Below are 22,694 nucleotides of genomic sequence, written 5' to 3'. Positions count from 1 at the left end.
GCACCCACACACCCACACATGCACACAAACATGCATGCACACACATGCACACACAATGCACCCACACACAGGCACACATATGCACCCACACACATGCACACACACATGCATGCACACACACACATTATTTGCAGAAAATACATCTTAGAAATATGAGAATGAGATAAATTGCTTTTATTGTCATTGCTGCTTGTCTTTTTAAAAAATAAATTAAGCACTCAAATATACTTCTCCATTTTAAGTGTAATATCAAAGGCCTGTGAACATGGGTAATCATTCCTCAACTTGGGCCCTCAGTTTCCTTAAGTGTAAAACGAAGGGTTTGAGACAGCTGATCTCTCGGTTTTCTATCAGCAGTCTGCAATAGTCAGCAGTTTTCTATCAGCAGTCCTTTTTCGTTTGCATGGGGTTTGACAGCTCTCTTATCTTCAGGTGGTCATTCATTTTACTGATGGAGCAGATGGAGATCTGGCTGATTTACACAGAGCATCTGAGGACCTCCGCCAAGAAGGTAGGTGCCAAGGCTTTTAAACATGAGAAGTTAACCCCTGTGAGGCAAGGTGTGCTGCTCTGATGGAGAGAACCTCTCTGCTAAGGCAGTGCCCCGAGGGAGCAGCACGTCTTGGGAAACTCTTCTTCCCAGCATCATGGCCCTTCATCACCCACTTGGAGCTGTGGGATGGAGCTTACAAAAATTCCTTCTGTACTTAGACAGCTTTACTGCTGTGTTGTGGCTGTTCAGGTGGTAGAATGTTCAGAAAGCATGATGTGTTTGCAAAGGATCTTGAAATATTGATTCATTTATCTTCATCATATAAACTAGGAATTAATTACTAACAAAAATACATTGCTCTATTTTTGGTTTGCAGTTATAACAGTTCAACATTTAATAACAATACACCTAAATAATACAAAGAAAATAATGTAAGCAATGATGTACCAAACATAAGGTGACCAGAAAGCAGCCACTCCTGTTATCAGATGTGATACTTGACTGTTCGCTTGCTTTGGTATTTGGCAGCACTGACTATCAGAAAGTGGATGCCATTACAGAGGCGCAGTTTATCCTAAGAACGTTCTATTTATTAGCTTACTTTTCCCAAGCAATGGAGATGAGGCTGCTATTATCTGATTTTGGAGGTGTTAGTATTTCAGTTCTTCCCACAGCATACTCGTGTTACAGAGGGCCTGAGTTTGAGAACTCATGCATGAATATACTTCATGGATGCCATTTCCTATAGTTTTGGTAATAGGTTTAGTTCTTGACATACTGGAAACAATTATTCAGCAGAGTCCAAAGTTTCAGTATTTCAACTATTCAGAGTAGCCAATTAACTTGATTAAATATATTCAAGTTAGAAGCTAAATTTTACACTGAAGTTTTCTTTAAAAATGTAGTCAGGAAAAAGGACATTGCAGTTCCCACCAGCCTAGGTGAGCCGTATTAAATGTGTCTTTCTTTGCAGGTGTCCACGCTTTGATCCTGGTGGGCCTTGAACGAGTGGCCAACTTGGAGCGGCTAATGCATCTGGAGTTTGGGCGAGGGTTCATGTATGACAGGCCCCTGAGGCTTAACTTGCTGGACTTGGATTATGAACTAGCGGAGCAACTTGTGAGTTTTTTATGTCTTTATACACAAACCAGTTTAGATACCACACCTTTTGGCATTTCAAGAGAATGAAGTTAATTATTATCAGGCGAATGGGGGAGGGGTGCCTGGAGGATAACTAAATTTATTTAATTCACTTGGGAACTGCCTTGTTGCCATAACATTTGTGAATCTGGAAATGGAGATAGCAAATCGCTGGAAATCCAGTGATCTGGAAGGGGGTCCTAGGCGCACTGAGGTTGTGGCCTTAGCATTTTCTCTGCTCCCTTAGCAATGGCCTCTTTTAACACCATTGCTGGGATGCAAACCATTGAGATGGCCATCCTCAAACAGGAAACTGTGCCAAGGACATCTGAAATCTTGCATGATAAAAACAAGAACATGCAGGAAAAGAAAGACTGTTTCTGGGTGAAGTGCTTTAATTGTCCTCTCTAGTTTCCCTCTGTGTCAACGAAGCTACCTCCGAGGCTTCTAATTCTGCCCAGGGCCAGCCTCTCTCAGCTGGAGGTATGACCTCCTGGGTTTAGACTGGGGAGATGTGGGGCTGAGCTGCGAACTCAGAGGTTTTTTTTTTTTTTTTTTTTTTTTTGAGATGGAGTCTCACTCTGTTGCCCAGGCTGGAGTGCAGTGGCGCGATCTCGGCTCACTGCAAGCTCCGCCTCCTGGGTTCACGACATTCTTCTGCCTCAGCCTCCTGAGTAGCTGGGACTATAGGTGCCCACCACCATGCCCGGCTAATTTTTTTATTTTTAGTAGAGATGGGGTTTCACCGTGTTAGCCAGGATGGTCTCGATCTCCTGACCTCGTGATCCACCCGCCTCAGCCTCCCAAAGTGCTGGGATTACAGGCGTGAGCCACCACACCCGGCCTAACTCAGAGGTTCTTTGGTGGTAGCAACAATGGACTGTGGCTATGAGAATGGGATGAATGGACCCTGCTCCTTCCTTTCTTCCCTACTTCTTTGCAGGGCTAGAATCAGGATTTTTTTTACTGGTGGAAGTAGGTTGAGTTAGCTCACAAATCTGGGACATGGGAGAAAGGGAAAGCTCTTGGAACCTCATTGGAAGAAAGTGCATGTGCCCACCATTAGTTAGCAGATGGAAATGTATTTGGGCACGCTCTTTCTCACATTAGGTCAGGGGCCGGATGGGATGAGAATGTAGAGGGTGTCTGTGTGACCCGGAGTTGAGAAGCTTGTGGCTCTGAGGCCAGGACCACTTGTGCCTGCTCCCACCAGGGCTGCTCTGGAAGCCTCTTTCTGGGCTGGTACCATATCCCGTGACTCTCACCCTGGTTCCAAGGAAGGGTGGTCATGGATTTCTGTTCTGGAACCACCTTCGGTCTTGGCCATCTGCCATTTGCTTGGCTTTGCACTTTGGAACTGGAACATATGTAAGTTATAGTTAAGATGTGACGATGGAAACTTCTAGAAATAAGGTCCAGCCTGAGGTGACATTGTGCATAAGATCTATCTTACTTTGGTTGTTCTTTCCTTTCCCATTGGTGACTTCCCACCTGCACCCTGACTGCCAGGAGCTGGGCCCTCCTGACTTTGCTGATCAGCCGTCCAGCAAATGTCACCTGGAGGGACTTCATCTCTCACTGTGAAACCCCCACGCATCCGATTTTGACCCTTAAAGCATATTTGTGATTTTCTGCTGGGCGTTTCTTGAGATCTGAACATTTGGTTTCTCTTCCTTTTGGTAGGACAACATTGCCGAGAAAGCTTGCTGTGGGGTTCCCTGCAAGTGCTCTGGGCAGAGGGGAGACCGTGGGCCCATCGGCAGCATTGGGCCAAAGGTATGGTGGCTTTACCCTTGCCCACCCCTGAGATGAACTATCAGAAGTCTAACATTACTTTGGTGGGGTAATTTCTCTAACAGGAGAGTGTGGAGATGAAGGAGGAGACGAGAGACCATATCTTATGTTAGAAGGAGGAGCTCTGAGGGGCAGACCCCATGTGCTACTCTGCTGGGGCCTCTCCCAGTGAATTTGGTTCAGGCGGAACCCTCCTTTTGCACGGGATAAGGGGAACTGTGCTTTAACATCTTGGTCCTTCATTTCATAAAATAACGTTAAAGTGAGCTGGCATCCCTGACAGCAGCCTGGCTGCCAATGGCAGCCGGCACTCGTAGCATTTGCTCTGAGTCAGTAGGAACTAACAGGCTTTCTTGGCAGAGCAGGAGCCTTTGAGATCCTGACAGACAGAATCATGACATGGCATAGTGAGGGGAAAAGCAGTAACAGGGAAAGCCATGCTGAGTTTTAGTGCTGCTCTGCCAAATGAAGGGGGGACCCAGGGATCCTTACTCTAGAACAAAGAAGACCACGGGGTTTAACAAAGGACCTGATTTACTATGTTTCAGGGTATTCCTGGAGAAGACGGCTACCGAGGCTATCCTGGTGATGAGGGTGGACCCGTAAGTAAAAGTTGTTTTAGTTCCTAAAATTTCACGCCCTCCTTGATCCTTACCCATTGGGATTGCATTGTGGATTTCATCGTTTGTTCAGTTGCTGATGGCTTTCCCTTTGGGAGAAAAATTAATTTCTAATTTTCTTAACAACTTTGCCCAGATGTCTAAGTACGGTAATTGAAGTATGACAAATGTGGGCATGAAGGGTGGGATTTGTTCTTACTCTATTTCAGAGGGAGGAATTGATTGGTTTCTGAGCCAGAGGGACACCGAATTTGCACACCCAGTATCTACTAGATTAAGACATGCAAGTAGAGATGGGAGTGAGCTGAGGGGTGAGGGCATAGTAGGAAACCTCACCAGGGCTGTAGGGGTTACCCTGTTAAGGGCAGTCCCCAGAGGGAATGTGCTGGATCAGATCATCAGTGTCCGAGGGTCTTGAGGATGGACAGACCCCAGTAGCAGGGTCCATGGGAGCAATGCCCAGGATAGACGCCTGTCTGGCGAGCTTTGGGACACTAGATCAAGGTCCAGCCCTGGGATAGGGGACAGAGGGGCTCACGAGCAACAGTGCGGTCACCAGGGCCCAGCCGGCAGGGCTTGGCTAGAGAACTGGGAATCAAGCATCACTTGGAGGAGCTGTCGGGCCAGTAGGTCTTCCCAGGATTCAGCACCCACAGAGACACGGTGCTGGGGGCCGCCCACTCTTAGCCCGCAGAGCAGTGCTGTCTGCACTGCCTCCCTCCCAGATCTCATTTCCTTCAGCGAACTGCAGGTTCCAGGCCAGGCCTCATGCAGGAACCCAAGAGGCTCCCTGGCTCATGTAGCCTCAATCGACGTTCCCCATGGCGCAATCTGCTTTCTGCTGCATGCTGTTCACAGTACCTTCACGCTGCTGCCAGCCCGGCGGAGACAGGGTGATGAAGGGCTCCAGCTTGCAAAACGCCTTTGTCTCTCACAATAGGGTGAGCGGGGTCCGCCTGGTGTGAACGGCACTCAAGGTTTCCAGGGCTGCCCGGGCCAGAGAGGAATAAAGGTGAGGTGTGGGTGATGGGCGTGTTAGTGTGGGGAGGGGTCAGGTGACTCGCAGCTTCTCTGGATGCTGCCAGGAGGGGAGGCCACCGGTCCAGGTTTCTTGACCTCAGCATTCAGCAGCCCATGACCTCTCATGGGAAGGCAGTTCTGAGCGGGGTGGGTTCAGGAGTAGGGGCTGCAGCTGGTGGGGAACCTGAGAGTGGGGAAATAGTTTCCTATGGAAACATGAAGGAGCCAGGAAATGCTCACCAGGAAAGAACATGGGTCAGGGTGGAGGGGAGGCTGGTGCCCACGGGCCCAGCCCTGGACCGTGGGAGCGGCCGGGGAAGGGAGTGGACTGAGAGGACAGCAGTGGGGTTGAAGGCTGGTGAACTTGCTTCTCTGTTTGCTGAAGTTTGAAGGCAGGTGCTGAAGGGAAGGGCTGCAGAGTTACAAAGTCAGCTCCTTGCCCTGGGTTTTGGGCCCCCGCCCCCCGCCCCCCTACCCAGGGAGCCAAGACCACCCAAGCGTTCAGTTCGAGTTTTAGCTTTAAAACACCGCACGTGGTGGTAAGAGAGGAATCCAAAGGGGTGGGACTCTAATATTAAATTTTCAGACACTGCAGCGTTCAAATGGGGTGGAGCGGGAGAACAGCCCTCGGCCTCTTCTGCCCAAGGGACCAGCCCTGTAGGAAGAGCTAATGCTTCCCCTGTCCTCTTGCCTTCCAGGGCTCTCGGGGATTCCCAGGAGAGAAGGTACGCAAGCTTGGTTTTGTTTTATAAATGGAAAACTCTCCCAGCATTTCTCTTTTCTTCCTTTGACAGAATAGCTTTCTCTACTTACCTGTCTGCCTTATTTCCTCGTAGGGCGAAATAGGAGAAATTGGACTGGATGGTCTAGACGGTGAAGATGTAAGTGATTTTACTCTAAGTCCAAACTGCTTTTGGTTCTGAAGATTCCAGAAACTAACAACTCAGTCTATGATCGAAATTGCAGCAGGTGTGACCTTTAATCCTTGTCTTTGGCAGGGAGACAAAGGATTGCCTGGTTCTTCTGGAGAGAAAGGGAATCCTGGAAGAAGGGTAGGTGTATTTCCACAGTGCTGCTATTATGGAAAGAATATCAACATTTCATTTAGGGAATAGTTACTTCCTTTCCTCATATATGTCAATCCCGTTTCCTCCAGGCAGCCTTCCCTGACTTCCCCTGTGGGTGCACCGTGACATCCCCTCTCAGCTCTGACACATTACAGTACATTTTCTCATTTGGAGATCACGTCCCATAGGGCAGGGACTGAGTTTGTTTTGTTGTAAATAAATCCCCAGTGCCTGGCACAAAGTGGGTCCTCAATAAATATTCATGGATTTACTAAACGAATAAAAAATATGTGGAAGTGAATTTGCCTTCATGGTGAATGAATAAATTGTAAACATTGTTCTAGTTAAGATTTATGATTTGAAGAATGTGATTTTTTAGGGTGAGATAAAAATGGAAACATCTAGTTTTTAGCATTCACTTGTGCTTTTTGTTTAGGGTGATAAAGGACCTCGAGGAGAGAAAGGAGAAAGAGGAGACGTGGGGATTCGAGGGGACCCGGTAAAGAAGATTTCTTTATTGACGATTTCAGACCTGAGCCTGGGGAAGAGGGTTGTTGGGAATGTGAGATGAAAGGAAGAATTCTACTTTTGAAATTGCTTTAAAACATGTTGATAAAATATGTGCTTTGTCTTTTTCTTGCAGTTTTGGGGTTTGGGGAGATGTATTTGTTCTGTTGCTAACCAGATAATCATTTGCAAGTCCTGTAATACAAATATCTGAGAAATTTCCAAAAATGTGGTATCAGGGCACTTTAAATTTGCTTTTGGAAAAGAGAAGAGTTTGCAGCTTTTCTCATTTTGTGGCTCTGTAAAACCGTTAAGCAAATGAGCAGTACATGCTAGCCTCCTCCTCCAGTCCATCCTGCCTCTGTAGCTAAGGATGAGCAAGAGTGAGCCTGGGGCGTCCTCCTCCCTGGGGAAGAACCACTGCCCCTGTTTGGGGCTAAGAGTGCTTTGCTGATCCCGTGATTAGATTCTGTAAGAGCTACATGGATGTTACCTGGATGGGCTGTGGCCGACGGGCTTGTCCCTCGGAGCCTGGCATGCAGGTCCTTGCTAATATTTCCCTGACCGTTGAGTCCAGTGGCAGCTTCTTTCCTTCCATATGTGGCTCATTTCACTTTCCCATGTCGCTTTCAGGGTAACCCAGGACAAGACAGCCAGCAGAGAGGACCCAAAGGAGAAACCGGCGACCTCGGCCCCATGGTAGGGCGCTGCACATTCCTAGATTCTCCCTGTACTGAGGGCTAGAGAAAGGACATGGTCCTCGGCTCATCAGAAGCCACAGAGGCCAAAGACGTGGCCTTTAACACTCCTGAGTAGCCTAAGATTAGGAGCAGAGTCCCCATGAAGGAAGTCTCCGTGGGGAACCAGAGTGACCCTTGCTAAGTGGGGCTTTTCAGCAGAATCTGTGCCTCTTAGATATTTACGGAAGGTGCTTGTTAAGCCAAAGGCTTGTAGAGGTGGGAGTGTACTGAAGTCCAATGCATCTGGCAAAGTGTGCAACTGTCCTGCAGACGGGCTCTTCCTCTGTGAATCGACCCCTTTCCCTGCAATGTCTTGTGCAACATTTCAGAGCTAGACATTCTTCTCTGCAGTTGAGAATCTCATGCTAATTTTCCCCCCACCAGGGTGTCCCAGGGAGAGACGGAGTACCTGGAGGACCTGGAGAAACTGGGAAGAATGTGAGTGCCATTAGAACTTTGGGGAGCTCTGCAGCAATACTCAGTGCCCTAAGATCTGCCCAACATTACGTGGTGCATGGTTACTCCGCAGCTCTTTACTGAGTGAATGTAAAAGGATTTCTGAAACGGTTGTTACTCCAATCTATTTTCATTCTTATAATTTCCTTGGTGCCTCATCTCTTCTCTCTCGCCAATTCTTGCTCTCCCCAAAAACATACTGAAAGATACTTTTAAAAATAATATCTTTGCTACTTTCAAATATCGGGCCAGGTTTGATCCAACTAAATATTTAAGAAACCCAAATGGAAATCCTAATACTGGGGGAGGGAGGGAATAAGGGGCAAGAAGGCTGAGGGGGTTGTAGATCTGTTATTTTTGTAATTATCTGTGGGTTTTTGGGGGGATGCTGTAAGTGAAATAACAAAACTAGATTTATTTCTTTTCTGGTGTATTGCATCTTGCAATTTCAAGACATTTCAGAAATATCTGTAGCAGAATAGTTCCTTGTATGCCTAATCCTCAGTCTTGTTGAAGAAATGCTAAAGTCAAAGTGATGTGAATGATCTTTCTGAAGTCATCCAAAAGCTTCCAGGGTCTTCCTTGTAGCTGGGAGGTAAGACCCCTGCTCAGGGAGGCAGTGGTGTAGAAGTTTGTAAACCCTCAGAAGAAATTCAGGATGCTGGTGGGTGCCTAGGAGAGGTCTCTGCTCAGAAGTGAACAGAGCACAAAGGCTGCAAGCTGGGGCTGGGTGTTGGGAACTGGGCCCTCAGCCACGCCCTGAGGGGCAGTGGCATGTTCAGCGCCGGCACTTGGACCAGTAGAGTACGCTGGGGTGAGGGGCTTTCAAAAGGAGAGACTCACCAAAATCAAATGAAGGACTACGGGCACCATTTTGCTTTGAAAATTCAGAAGAATATAGAAATTTTAAAAATATCATTTTAAAAAGTTTGAGCACTATTTATTTATTTATTTTTAATAAATTGCAAAGACCTCGATCAACTGCTTGGAAGTGAGCATTATTTTTGAATAATGCTACGTAATGAAAAAGAAGCTATATAATGGAAAAGAAGAAATACTCATCAAATGTTACAATGGGCTATTACAACTCAACGTGTGAGCAGAGCCAAACCTTGTTTTCATGAAATGACTTAAAATTGAGTAGTTCATACAATTAATTTCAATTCTCCACACAAGGTAGAAACTGGATTTGAATTCAGGTTCAGTCATGGGCTCTTGAGGACTCAGTTCTTCTTTTTGTGGCCTAACGGCCTGCTACCCCTTCCCTTAGGACCACAGTGCCAGGCCCAGGCCAAGCTGAAATGTGTCCCTCCCGCTGGGCTTCCGCATGCCTACATCCGCTTTTTAGAGTCTCCGCAGGCGGCCTCTGGCCTGAGCAATGTATCATTGAGTGCTGGTGGACTCTCATGGAACTCTGGCATGTCTGTTTTGGGAGGGGCCAGTCCATATTGTTGCTTTGTAGAGGAGAAGAGTGTCCCCTTCTCTGAAATTCTCCATGGAAGGTGGCCAAGATCTTCCACTGAAGCAGGTGACACTACAGTGAATAATGGCAAACTGGTCACCGCAGATCACTGGGCTGGTCAACTGGAAGCGGAGAGTGAGGTTCCTAGGTTGATGTAGCAGATGGCCGAGCCTCACAACAGAGCTAGTGGGTCACAGCCTCTGCAACACCAACCCTAACTTTGCAAAGACCGCCCAGGACATTCATAGAGTCCCACCCCAAACCTTTCCACTGCCGAGGAAACAATTTTGAGGTGGAAATTAATGGATTACTTGTGAAGTAAGCCCACATGTTTGAACTAAAGGTCACCTCTGGAGCATCCAGGAAGATGCTGCCAAGTCATGAGCCCTACCTAAGTACACGAGACGTTTAGGTGCACATGTGTGCACTTCAGATACTTTACTTAACCGAGTGTGTGTTGTGTTTGGCCAGGATCACCTAGAGAACTCAGGACTCCCTTCCATTATAATTAATGTATTTCATGACTTCTCACTACAGTTGGGAAGATGGAAGAAAAATAGACAGGTTGACATTCCCTTTTCACATTCCTCATTTGAAACTGGCTGGGATCTTGCAGCCAAAAGGAGTCATTATTTCGCTTGGCAGGTCTGCAGTAATTCTCAAAACTTCCATTGGGTGATTAACAGGAGTAGTAAGGAAGCAAAACTTCACCCGGATGAGGGTGGAGGAAGGGTGTCTGTGTGTGCGAGTTTCCCCAGGGCTGATGAGGCGTGATTTCTGCTTCTTGGCACAGTGTGGGTGCTTGGGAAGATTCCCCTGAGTAACCGCAGAGTAAGAGGGTGAAGTCTGAAAGAGCTCTAGGCCCCATGCCCAGCATCCCATGCTCCCCCTCACGGTTTGTGGGACTTTTTCTTCCACAGGGTGGCTTTGGCCGAAGGGGACCCCCCGGAGCTAAGGTGAGCCTCATGGAGTGCCCTTGGGAGACTCTCTTCAAACAGCCCAGATGCCGCCCAGTCCAGGAGTGAAAAATACTCTCCTGTAAACCCAAAGCTTCGGAGACAGATGCCAATCAATTTAGAAAGTTTGTTTTGCCAAAGTTAAGGACATGCCTGTGACACAGGCTCAGGAGGTCCTGATGACACCTGCCCAAAGTGTTTGGGGCACAGCTTGGTTTTATACATTTTAGGGAGATATGAGACATCAATCAGTATGTGTGAGATGTACATTGGTTCGGTCCAGAAAGGTGGGACAACTCGAGGCATGGGAGGGGGCTTCCAGGTCATAGGTAGATAAGAGACAAAAGGTTGCATTCTTTTGAGTCTCTGATTAGCCTTTCGCTGAATACACAGTTTACAACAGTCACCTATGCCTTAGTTAGGCTTAGTGAAAAATAGGGCTAAGGAAGCAATTGGATATGTCTTTGTCTCCCATCAGCAGAGGGATGACTTTCAGTTCTGTCTGTCCTTTGTCCACAAGGAATTTCCCTGCAGGCAGAATGTGAGGGAGGTATGCATCTTAAAAAAAAGAAAAAGAAAGAAAAGTCTGACCGGGCACGGTGGCTGACACCTATAATCCCAGCACTTTGGGAGACTGAGGCAGGCAGATCACCTGAGGTCGGGAGTTCGAGACTAGCCTGACCAACATGGAGAAACCCCATCTCTACTAAAAATACAAAATAGCCAGGAGTGGTGGTGCATGCCTGTAATCCCAGCTACTCAGGAGCCTGAGGCAAGAGAATCGCTTGAACCCGGGAGGCGGATGTTGAAGTGAGCCAAGATCGCGCCATTGCACTCTAGACAGGGCAACAAGAGCAAAACTCCGTCTCCAAAAAAAAAAAAAAGAAAGAAAGAAATCTTTGTAGCTATCTTATTTAAGAATAGAATTGGAGGCAGCTCTGTCTGATGCAGTTCCCAGCTTGACTTTTCTCTTTGGCTTAGTGATTTTGGGATTCTGAGATTTATTTTTCTTTCTCCTTGGGCTGTCATGGCTCCTGAGCCTCTTTCCGCCACCTCCTTAAACTTAGCCTCCTCTGCAGAGTGTAGAGAAAATGGTGCCCAGTGGGAACTTGGGGTCCAAGTGCAGGAAACATGATTGAGGCAGTAGTGTCCCGGGCGGGCGCCTCTTCCAGAACGTGCCCACCTTATCTGGCCATTGGCAACACGCAACTTCCCGGTGTCTTGGTCCCCTGCTTTAGGTCTAAACGATCCTTGTTTCACAAAGCTGTCCTAGAAGAGGTAAGGCAAGAGTGAGGAACAACTGTAGAAGCTCAGGGAGACAGCTGACTCCTGTGTTTAGCGTCTCGTCCTGGGGTTACCACTTTGATCATCTGTTACCTCTGGAAGAACTGAATTTTCCCTGGTTGCTTTCCAAGTCCCTGGCCCAGAAATGACTGTAGAGCAAAGAGCTGACGTTGACAGGAACCTTCCTGACCCCTCCCTGCATCTTCTCTTATTTCAAAGGGCAACAAGGGTGGTCCTGGCCAGCCGGGCTTTCAGGGAGAGCAGGGGACCAGAGGTGCACAGGTGAGTGCTTCCTTGTGTGACTGCATGTCCTTTGATATTTTCACAAATACCCTGGTAAGTTCTTTGGAAAAATGATTAGGTGGCATTTATATCACGGAAAGTTAACCATTTTAAAGTGAACAATCCAGTGGCATTTAGTACTTCGACGATGCTGTGCAAACAACGCCTCTGTCTAGGTTCAAAACATAGCCTTGAAGGAGACCTGTACCTAATAGCAGTCGCCCCCCATTGCCCTCCACCCCGAGTCCCTGGCAAACACTAATCTCTCTCTCTTTATGGATTTGCCTGCTCTGGACATTTTGTATAAATGGAATCATTTACTAGGCAGCTTTGTGTGTGCAGCTTGACGGAGCATCATGTTCTCAATCAAGAACAAGGAGGCTCATGTTCCACATTGAGCTTCATCCACATTGCAGCACGTAGAAGCACTTCATTTCTTTTCATGGTGGGAGGATACTTCGTTGTGTGGCTACAGCACACTTTGTTTATCCACTCATTGGTTGATGGACATTTAGGTTGTTTCCGCCTTCTGGCAATTGTGAATGATGCTTCTGTGAAGATTCTCCCGTACGTTTTTTTTTTTTTTTTGAATGCTTGTTGCTTGTATACATTTAAGCTCACTTGCCTATTCACATTCTGGATTGAGGCAGCTGCTACTGCAGCTGAGATGGAGAATTGTGGGTTTGGGTGGCCTTTTTTGGCTGGCAGAAGTGAGGCTCCGGGTCCTGTGGGACGGGCAGATGCCATGCAGAGGCTTCTCACGGAAAGTCACTTCATTAGCACTCACGTTGGCCTTTTCCTTCCTCAGGGTCCAGCTGGTCCTGCTGGTCCTCCAGGGCTGATAGGAGAACAAGGCATTTCTGGACCTCGGGTAAGCCTGTCCCAATACCAGGCCCCTCTTTAGCTGAACAGAGGGCACGTTGCCAGGCAGGCTGAGCGTGTCTCGGATGATGCTCTTGTAGACAGACCTCCCTTTAGCTCTCCTCTTTGGCAACACAAACCCCAGATTTAACCTCAGGCCTTGCAGTGACTAGATACTTCACCCCAAGAAAGTAAGAGTTTCCTTATTTGGTGCTCCAGGGGCCTCTAAGTCTCAGTTCTGCTCCCTCCAAGCGTAGGCCTCTGGGTGGAAATCAGGGGATGTGCTTGAGATGGAATCATGGAAAATCTAAATCCCCCAACATGGTTAGATTATGCAAGGTATTTCACCTTTGGTCCCTGGCGATAGCCCCTTGTGCTTATGGATTTTGTATAGTGATTGCCTCGAGTTCACCCTTGAGTTCAGCACAGAAGATGGTCCTTAAACTTACTGTGACTGCGGATGTTATCATGCATTGTAGCTATCAGCAATGATGAGCAGAGACACATTGTCATTGCTGGGCTAGGATCAGGTGTCATGGAACTACATATTCGAGTTTCTCTCATGTCTGAGATGATATTGAGGGAGGTATCCTATCATTTGTTACCAAAAAATGACTAATAAACTGATAACAAGCTCAATATGTTGCTACATAAACGCACAAAAATATTTTATGGTGGAAGAGGGCAGGAACTTGCTTAGAAAGTCCTTCTCTAGCTTGAAAGCTGATAAATACATATTTTTTGAGGTTTTTTAAAAAAACATTTACTTAACTTGTAGTTCATTAACAATTTAAGATGGTATAGATGCAAAGCTATTCAAATAGTTGTCCAATAGCTCCAGAAACATGTATCGATTTGCACTTTTTCACCACCTATTTTAAGTTATTTTTGGGCTAGGTAGACTGTACCACATTTTAAGAGTCAATTTCTTCGATCAGTTTATTCATTCACCTAACAGGCTTTAACAAACCTGTGTGCACCAGGTGCTCATTGTGAGTGTGAAAAGGGAGGCAGGATAAAGTCACATAAAATTTGGGAGCTTGCTGTCCAGTCAGGAACCTAGGATATGTATATTAATAACTGCAACATGCGTTAATTTGTGAAAACTGGCACTGAGAGGTAATACTCACGTTTTAAATTTGTGCACGCCATTTCTGTGCATGTTTATCTTTGAGTCTGTACCCCTGTGCTCAGAGCTGAGTGCTTGGGATTTGCAGGCGGGACAGGTCCCATGCCCCTGGCGGGCTCTGACCTCCATTCCGGGGACAGTCAGGTTTCAGAGACAACTTTGCTTGGATGGTTGACCACTTGACTGACACTTTCCTCCCCTCCTGCTCCAGGGAAGCGGAGGTGCCGCAGGTGCTCCTGGAGAACGAGGCAGAACCGGTCCCCTGGGAAGAAAGGTTTGTGTTGAGAAAGGCAGAGCTTTCCTGAGGACAGGGACCAGCCAGGCACACATGCCCCCCTCCCTCTTTTGTCAGTGTGTCTGTCCCTCCTCTTCAATACTACTGGTTCCCACTCCAGCCTCCCCTGTTGATTGCGGCTTGGCCAGTGGGATTATTGTCCCCCAACAATTCCCACCATAATCCCCACTACCATCCCTGCCACCAACCATCCCTGCTCAGAGGGCTGGCTTGCACCTGGCCACAGCCCTCCATCAGTGGCTGGCTTTTCTGCTCCTCTCTTGCTTGGCTTGTGCCGATAGTGCAGCACCCTCTGAGCCATCAGAGCAGCCGGGCAGTGCTTGGCACAGTTTCAGTATAATATGGAATGAGCAGTCTTTAAACATAGGCAGTGCACGCACAGCGGCTCAGCTAGTCACATTTAGATCATCCAAGAGCCCCGACCCTGACTGTTCTGGATAACAGCAAGTCTGCTGTATGAAGGCTACCTGAGAACCTCCTTTCTATCAGCTTTGAGATAAATTACGATTTGTCATGACCAGTCTGAAAGACTGCATGTTTTCTGTAAAAGAAATGAGTTCCTGTGAATCCACGATGGTCTCTGCCTGGAAGGTGTTGCCGGGTTTCGTGCTGGGCTCAGTGTCGTGCTGGGCTCAATGTCCGCTGCCTTCTGTGCCTTCTTCTCCCAGCTGTTACTCTCTCTTCTCATCGGCCTGTCCCCCATGCCACGCTGGTGAAAAGGACAAACACAAACCCTCCTGGATTATTTTCCAGGAGTTTGCACATGAATGTTGCAATTTAGAAATTCATTTCACTGAAATCTCAAAGGTAAAGTCAGCATGTTGCAGCACCCTTACCTAGAGTAAAAGCAGGGCTTGGCATCACAGTGTAAGCCAGCCTTAGGCCACAGGGTCTCAGCCGTGTTTCTCATGTCTAGGGTGAGCCCGGAGAGCCAGGACCAAAAGGAGGAATTGGAAACCGGGGCCCTCGTGGGGAGACGGTAAGGTCACGCACGCTCGGGGCCACGTTGTCGCTGACTCTTTGCTCGAAGGTGCAGGAAGCCGGGAGAAGGTTCCAAATAAAGATTAGCCTTGCTTCTTGTGTTATTGGGGATATGGCTGGAAACAGTGAAACTTGCTGCTTATCCATGGCGAATTAACAAGTTTTATTTTACTGGCAGGGTTAGAGAGGTGGTGTGGGCAGTGGGTAGAGACGTATTTTTCCCCTGTGTTTTTCCTGATACAAGGGAATGTAGAGGCTAATGAAGCTTAAACCACCTTCATCTGAGGTCCCGCAAATGCTTTGCAAGCATAACTAGATGAAGCTTTTCTGCAAAGAAGTAAATGTCATTTGGGTTAAAAAGGAATTGGATTTGATTAGGTCTCAATCCAGATGGAAACAATTTCTTTTGAATGAGACATCTTAGGAATAGAAATTATTACCCCAGTAACTCATTTTTCAAATGCTATTTAAAAACGCCCCAACAATTCACCAACAATAATTTTGTAATGTACATTTCTACATTACAAAAGAGTACAGAAATCTACGGTCCATTGTGACTTTTTGCAAAAGGAATCATGACACCTAAACACCATATAAAAGGACCAGGTTGATCTGACTGCTTTAATCCCAAGCTTTAAAATATTTTTCTTCCTTGCATTTTTTTCTTTTCAACTAACTGAAGTTTAAAAACAAATCTGTTTGTATTAATTTTAATCTCAGAAGCACAGGGAAAAAAATCAGACTTTAAAATCTATTCAAACCATTGAAGGAAATCTCTTCCTGATTCTGTTTCTATTAATTTGGGTCAACAGATCTCTAGTTGTTGATATCTGTTGAAAACTATAATTTAACTAAGTGGCAAGTTCCTACATATGTTAGAGATAGTAATGGACAACTCACAGAAGTTCTTCTGATTGTTTTGAAATAATTAATGAAGTCCAGTTCTGAATGCTCCACATGAGAGAGCAACAGGAACAGATCTGAGCATGCCGGGGGGAGGTGTTGGAAAGGAGAGGGTCTAGGAGTAATGACTTGGAAGGAAGGGAAGGGATATGGGGAGGGGGAATATGACCTGGGCCTGAGAGATGGAGTTCAGTGTTCTTGTTTTGAAATAGAATCAAAGCTCATGGATGCATAGAATCAAAGTCACCATCAAGATTCCTGTCAATTCTAAGATTCTCGGGGTTGATGAGTCTTTGATTCTACATCCAAACAGAATCTTTACCCAAAGCTCCCAGCAGTTCTTTCTATGTTAGTCTGCCAGCACCATTTTGCTACGGGAGTCCTTTGAGCCCATCGCCTACAGAAATGGTCTTATTCACCCTTGGAGGATAGGACAGGAGCAGGAAGTGTGCCTACTCCTGTACCTTAGTCTGGAAACATTTCAGGAGCTCAAGATCTACTTCCCAGGGCAGTAGTAGGGCAGAGATGGTGGTTATGGCTCGCCACGCATGGCGACCTGCAGTCACATCTATTTCTTACTCTTAGGGAGATGACGGGAGAGACGGAGTTGGCAGTGAAGGACGCAGAGGCAAAAAAGTACGTATCTGCTGAGGATTCTCCAAGAGTCCTTGCTGCCAGGAGGCTCCAAGGACAACTTCTGATATGTTGTGTTTTAAAAGAATTATTTCTTTAAAAGTTGTCTTTGTATTTGAGTGAGTGTTTTCTTTTGATGACTCTGCAGACATTTCTTTCTTTCAAGGTCAATTTATTTTAGATGAATTTAAATTAGTACCGAGTATTCAATAATGTATTTATCTTTTATAGGGAGAAAGAGGATTCCCTGGCTACCCAGGACCAAAGGTAAATAATCCCCGGTTGGTTTAAATCTGCATCACGATTCAGCTCTGGTATGTCCACAGACCGAGAGTCAGAATATCTTCGCATTAGGCATGGGTCAGCCACTCAGTTAACTGGGCTACCCTGAGAAAGACCCTTCCTCCCCTAAAACACTCTCTCATCTGTCAAGTGGAGGTCACAATACATACTTGTCCTGGTGCTTATGAGATTTAAATAATATATACTACAATCAAAGTACTCTGTAAGCTGTGAAATGCTATAACCTATATGATAGTATCATTACTGATTAAATAAATGAAGACTATCTGCAAATACCACAAATATACTAGTGACCCACCGGAAAAGTGAATCAAAGCTAACCACTTGGTTGCCCTGGAAAAGTGTGGCCCACATGTCCGCTGGATGTCTGGCCCCACGGACCCTCAGTGAGATCTTCTGTTCCAGAGCTTACTGTGCCACTTCTCGGCTTTATTCCCAGGGTAACCCCGGTGAGCCTGGGCTAAATGGAACACCAGGACCCAAAGGCATCCGAGGCCGAAGGGTAAGTTTGCCTGGGCCTTGGCTGCAGGTGAGGAATGAGAATGGATGTTTCAACGTGATTAACTGCTGAGGCTTTGACAATTATCCTTCACTTGCACCCTGGCCAGGGATAGCACAGAGTGGAAGGAAGGGACTCCTGAGCCCCAGACCAATGTCCTCAGGGCACCGCCATGGCTGTGGTCCATGGTTGTCCTCCTGCAGGTGTATTCCTCTTCCTCCAATTCACCTCCAGGGTCGCCAGCCCAGCTCACTCCAGGCACAGCACCCACCTACAGTCTCAGGTCTCATTATGGGTGACTGGGAAGTCTGTGCAGTCACTTTGGGCCATGCCCACCCAGACGGTCAGGCAACAGGAGTGAATGAGGCATGGTAACTGCTTCCGAAGCCTCTGGGCTCGTAAACGAGTCAGGCCAAGGCCATGGGCTTTTCAGCCTATTGGTGCTGAGATTCCTCTTCCTTAAGCTACTTTTGGTCCTGATAGCTCTTTTCTTTTTATTCTTTGTGTGTGTGTGTGTGTGTGTGTGTGTGTGTGTGTGTGTGTGTGTGTGTGAGACAAGGTCTCCCTCTGTTGCCAAGGTCTTGCTCTGTCATCTGGGCTGGAGTGCAGTGGCGCCATCTTGGCTCACTGCAACCTCCATCTCCTGGGATCAAGCAGTCCTCCCACCTCAGCCTTCCAAAGTGCTGAGATTACATGCGTGAGACACCACACCTGGACAGATTACTCTTTTCAATGGATGTTTACTCACTCTCCTAAAATGGCAGAGTCTTCAATTAGCAAATTGTGGCCTAGATCTGGGTAAATATTACTAACAGTTATTTTCAGCCTGAAATGTAGTTTGAAAAGAAACATAATTATCCTATCAATTTGATCAGTGAAGACAGTCAAACCAGATCATTTAATACCCCAAAGAGCTTTAAAACATTGGATGATTATCTACACTGAACACATTAGCTAATTCATTGTCTGTTACCTATTCTCCTGGGAGTCCTTCATAATCATATTAATGGTTCTTGGGAAAGCATCTGTCTTACCTTAGCCTGGCAGAGAACATAATCCCTCCATAGTTGGTGGGGGACTCCCATTGGCTTTGTTGAGGTTGCTTGTCCCTAAACTTGAATTTAAGAGACATTCTAGCCCCTTAAAGTGAGAGATTTCTCGTGGTGATGGAGTCCCTTGGGTTAGATCACTTTTACCATCCCTTCCAACTATAGGAGCCTTAAACTCTCCACTTTCTGACACAATTGAACATGTTTGTTCTGCTCCCTCTAGGGAAATTCGGGACCTCCAGGGATAGTTGGACAGAAGGGAGACCCTGGCTACCCAGGACCAGCTGTAAGTATTTATCCAGTTCTGACCCAGCCACCTGGGGCTGGGTGCTTTACACATGGTCCCTGAAAACTTCCCACCACTGCTTTGCTCACAAGAAAGTGTGCTCTGTGTGTATTTGCTTAGTTGTCAGATCAACTCTCTGACATCATGATGCAGCAAAGAGATTTTGAATTTTAGAGTAACAAGAAACTTAAAAAAAATAGGTTTCATGGGATCCTGTCATCTAGAGAGTGTTGTAATTTATAGTTTCCTGGCATAGGTGCATTTGAGGTTTGTATAGAGGAGAAACCAAAGAGGAGAAATCTGAATGCCTTTGGCTCGCATCTTGCAGAAGCAGTGCAATTATGCCAGGTCTTGGTTTGGCAATGCTTCCTTTGGTCTATGAAATCCCCAGGGGAGCTCCTGATTTGTGGTTAAAGCCCACTAGTCACGCCGCCACCAGGAGCCAGAAGGGCATCCTCCCACAGCCCTTCCAAATCTCTTTATTGCTAATACCTTTGTTTTCTTATTTGAATTTCTCCCTATATTGTCCCTCAATATTGAAATTGATGAGTTTCAAAAAATAATGGAAAAGATAATTCAGGAGTTGGAAAATCATTCCTTCTTCAGGGCTTAGTTTAGATGAATTAGGGAAAAGAAGGCTGGTCAGGTGGGTCTGATTGCTGTCTTTAAGTAGATGAAGTATTGGGGGGAGCACATTAGGCCAGTTCCTGCAGAAGACTAAGCAGGCAGAAATGGCCCCCGGAAAGACAACTAATGGCCCATGAGATGCCTGCTGGACTGTCAGGATGGTGAGGTTTAGGGATAGGACGCTGAGGGAAGCCTTGAGTCAGTCCCTAGAGCTCCTTGGGGTGGAATTCAGCTGGGATGCATTAGACACGGAGGGAACCAGGACAGCTCGATGATCTCTCACTGCCCCTTCGGCAGGGGTGTATCAAGCAAGCGTGTGAGAGGGAGCTCTTTTCTCAAGAGAAGGAGAATCTAGACCCAAGCTCACTAGTGGGCTTTACATGGATTGGTGGTGAGCTTCCTGGTTTCAGGACCTGAGGCTATTTCAAAAGCCAAATGACCTCCCAGGGAAACACATTTGCTCTGAGAATCTTTTCTCTTTTGTTTTGCAAGAGAAAAAATCAGGTTTATAGGGAGCGGCTATAAACAATCAAGGTTATCCAGGGGACCCTTTGTTTTGCTCTGTGTATTTCTTCAGGGGGCGGGGAGCAAAGGCTGTTTTTTCAAATTCCCCATCTACTGTGCCTCTCAGCCTTTCCTTCCTTGGTTTTACAGGGTCCCAAGGGCAACAGAGGTGACTCCATCGATGTAAGTTGCATGTATCCAGAATGACTCATTACCTCATGAGCCTTTGATTTGCTCTCCTTACATATTCTTTCATTTTCTTTTAAAGCAATGTGCCCTCATCCAAAGCATCAAAGATAAATGTCGTAAGTACACGGTTTTCTGTTGTCTGACAATGCATATTTTTACATTTGAAATTCTCACATGGTAGAGTAGTCTCTCACCCTTTCTTCTCTTTGTTTCTTTTCTAGCTTGCTGCTATGGTAAGTTGATTTTGGTGACTTTTTCCTAAGGAAAGGAAGCCTCCCTTTTGTAGTAAGTATGGTTTGTCTTTAACCCTCCACCCTTCACTTTCCACAGGGCCCCTGGAGTGCCCCGTCTTCCCGACAGAACTAGCCTTTGCTTTAGACACCTCTGAGGGGGTCAACCAAGACACGTTCAGCCGGATGCGAGATGTGGTCTTGAGTATTGTGAATGACCTGACCATTGCTGAGAGCAACTGCCCACGGGGGGCCCGGGTGGCCGTAGTCACCTACAACAACGAGGTGACCACAGAGATCCGGTTTGCTGACTCCAAGAGGAAGTCGGTCCTCCTGGACAAGATTAAGAACCTTCAGGTGGCTCTGACATCCAAACAGCAGAGTCTGGAGACCGCCATGTCATTTGTGGCCAGAAACACATTTAAGCGTGTGCGGAACGGATTCCTAATGAGGAAAGTAGCCGTTTTCTTCAGCAACAGGCCCACAACAGCATCCCCACAGCTCAGAGAGGCTGTGCTCAAGCTCTCAGATGCGGGGATCACCCCCTTGTTCCTTACGAGCCAGGAAGACCGGCAGCTCGTCAACGCTTTGCAGGTCTGTGCTCTGTTGGTGCTATTGCCATCTCCCTTTCTTCTGGGGCTCTGAGGAGGTTCTCAGACACGCCCATGATCCTCGGTGGCTTCATGTCGCATAGCTCCTACAAGGTCCCCAATGAGGCCATCTGCCTGAGAACTTCTCTTGTGAGGTCTCCAGGACAGCCTCGTGGCCCCAGCACTACAGGGACGCCTACATGCCTGTAGCACTGCCCCCAGGTTCCTCCTCACAGGTTGACAGCTCTTGCCGGTTAGTGATGCTAATGTTAGTGACACCCTCTATCTACTAACAAGGTGGTATGGCTTGTTTGCTTTATTCAACATGTGAGGAGGACCTGGACGTTTGGATCAGTCCTGTCTCCTCCCAAGATGGCCCCATGTGCACACTCTGAGCTGTGTCTTACTGTATGTGTACTAGGCATTTGCTTCCCATAACTGGCTGGTGAGGTTTGTGTCATCTGTCTCACCTCATGGATAGGAAGATCCTGCTGTTAGTGAGATGCTCATGAGAGGCTAGGACCCTAGTCCATTAGACTCTGAAACCCATGTGCTGGTAATACCCATTCCACTCTGTCCCAGTCAGCTCTGAAGGTGAATATCCAGGGTGGCCCTGGAGGCCTGCAGTCTCTTAGTAAGGTCCCCAAAATTATGCCAACTCAGCAACCCCGATCTACACCACTGTGCAAAGCTTTCTTCAGCCAGGCCCCAAGGGCAGCCCACAGAGAGGCCAAACGTCCCTTGTAATTCTATTAAATAACTGGTTTAATTGTGTGTGTGTGTGTGTGTTTTTGTTTTTGTTTTTTTGAGAGGGAGTCTTGCTTTGTCACCCAGGCTGGAGTGCAGTGGCGTGATCTTGGCTCACTTCAACCTTCCAGGTTCAGGTGATTCTCCTACCTCAGCCTCCTGAGTAGCTGAGATTACAGGCACTCACCACCATGCCTGGCTAATTTTTGTATTTTTCTTTTTTTTGTTTAGTAGAGACGAGGTTTCCCCATGTTGGTCAGGTTGGTCTCAAACTCCTGACCTTGTGATCTGCCTGCCTTGGCGTCCCAAAGTGCTGGGATTACAGGCATGAGCCACCGTGCCTGGCTGACTGGTTTAATTGTTATATCAATTAATATTTATTCAGTGCAGTTCTGGTGATACTGTTCAAGACAGATGGGTGATGGATAGGAAGGAGTCCAGCCAGGAGTCAGGAGGCCTTGGCCTGGTTCCACACTCCCCCCACCCATTTAAAGTAATGGCACACCACTTAGCTTCCCTGCGTCTCAGATTTGTCACCTGTAAGTTGAGGCTGGGGCAAGATGATTGCCGATGTCTTTCCTTCCACACTGGATGTTCATTGGGAATCCAGTGTTGAAGTTGGGCTACTGGCCGTGTGCTCTTGTTGGGGGTTCATTCACATAAATCTGTCCTTGTGTGGGCTGAGGGACTCAGAGCCACATGAGTTTCTTAGCATGGTTTCAACAAGATCAAAAAATTATTCGTTCATTTGTTCATAACGATTCACTCATTCATTCAGACTAGTTATTTGTTAAATGAATAATTACTAATCGTGTGCCAGGTACTGCGATAGACAGGACTCTTTGCATCCACTGGGAGTGATTTTGTTACTTGCTTTAACCACACCTGAGAGGGTGGGGAAGGGATGGAGCTCCCACATTGGTGCTAAAAATAACGATAAGATTAAGTTCCTACTATTTGCCAGAGGGTACACCAGGTACTAACATTTATTATCTAATTTAACCCTCCAAATGACAGCATTAGGAAGGTATTACCCCCATTTTACAT

The 22,694-nt window shown here is 46.8% G+C and overlaps 1 protein-coding gene across 21 annotated transcripts in view; it reads left to right on the top strand.

The window, feature by feature from the left end:
- Positions 1-22,694, top strand: part of COL6A3 (collagen type VI alpha 3 chain) — a 92,130-nt gene that overhangs the window by 51,017 nt on the left and 18,419 nt on the right. For all 21 annotated transcript variants that reach the window (XM_015433023.3, XM_015433022.3, XM_015433021.3 and 18 more), the window contains 24 exons: positions 433-511; positions 1,467-1,612; positions 3,317-3,409; positions 3,976-4,029; positions 4,988-5,059; positions 5,766-5,792; positions 5,904-5,948; positions 6,066-6,119; positions 6,571-6,633; positions 7,275-7,340; positions 7,766-7,819; positions 10,220-10,255; positions 11,759-11,821; positions 12,630-12,692; positions 14,023-14,085; positions 15,023-15,085; positions 16,576-16,626; positions 16,855-16,890; positions 17,366-17,428; positions 18,698-18,760; positions 20,042-20,074; positions 20,160-20,196; positions 20,302-20,313; positions 20,411-20,904. In XM_015433023.3, the coding sequence (XP_015288509.3) occupies positions 433-511; positions 1,467-1,612; positions 3,317-3,409; positions 3,976-4,029; positions 4,988-5,059; positions 5,766-5,792; positions 5,904-5,948; positions 6,066-6,119; positions 6,571-6,633; positions 7,275-7,340; positions 7,766-7,819; positions 10,220-10,255; positions 11,759-11,821; positions 12,630-12,692; positions 14,023-14,085; positions 15,023-15,085; positions 16,576-16,626; positions 16,855-16,890; positions 17,366-17,428; positions 18,698-18,760; positions 20,042-20,074; positions 20,160-20,196; positions 20,302-20,313; positions 20,411-20,904 (1,830 nt within the window). The remainder of the gene's footprint in view (positions 1-432; positions 512-1,466; positions 1,613-3,316; positions 3,410-3,975; positions 4,030-4,987; positions 5,060-5,765; positions 5,793-5,903; positions 5,949-6,065; positions 6,120-6,570; positions 6,634-7,274; positions 7,341-7,765; positions 7,820-10,219; positions 10,256-11,758; positions 11,822-12,629; positions 12,693-14,022; positions 14,086-15,022; positions 15,086-16,575; positions 16,627-16,854; positions 16,891-17,365; positions 17,429-18,697; positions 18,761-20,041; positions 20,075-20,159; positions 20,197-20,301; positions 20,314-20,410; positions 20,905-22,694) is intronic.

The sequence above is a fragment of the Macaca fascicularis genome, chromosome 12, assembly GCF_037993035.2.
Source record: "Macaca fascicularis isolate 582-1 chromosome 12, T2T-MFA8v1.1".
Taxonomy (NCBI): Eukaryota; Metazoa; Chordata; class Mammalia; order Primates; family Cercopithecidae; genus Macaca; species Macaca fascicularis.
Note: the sequence above shows the minus strand (reverse complement) of the source record. Positions and strands in the feature narration are given on the sequence as shown.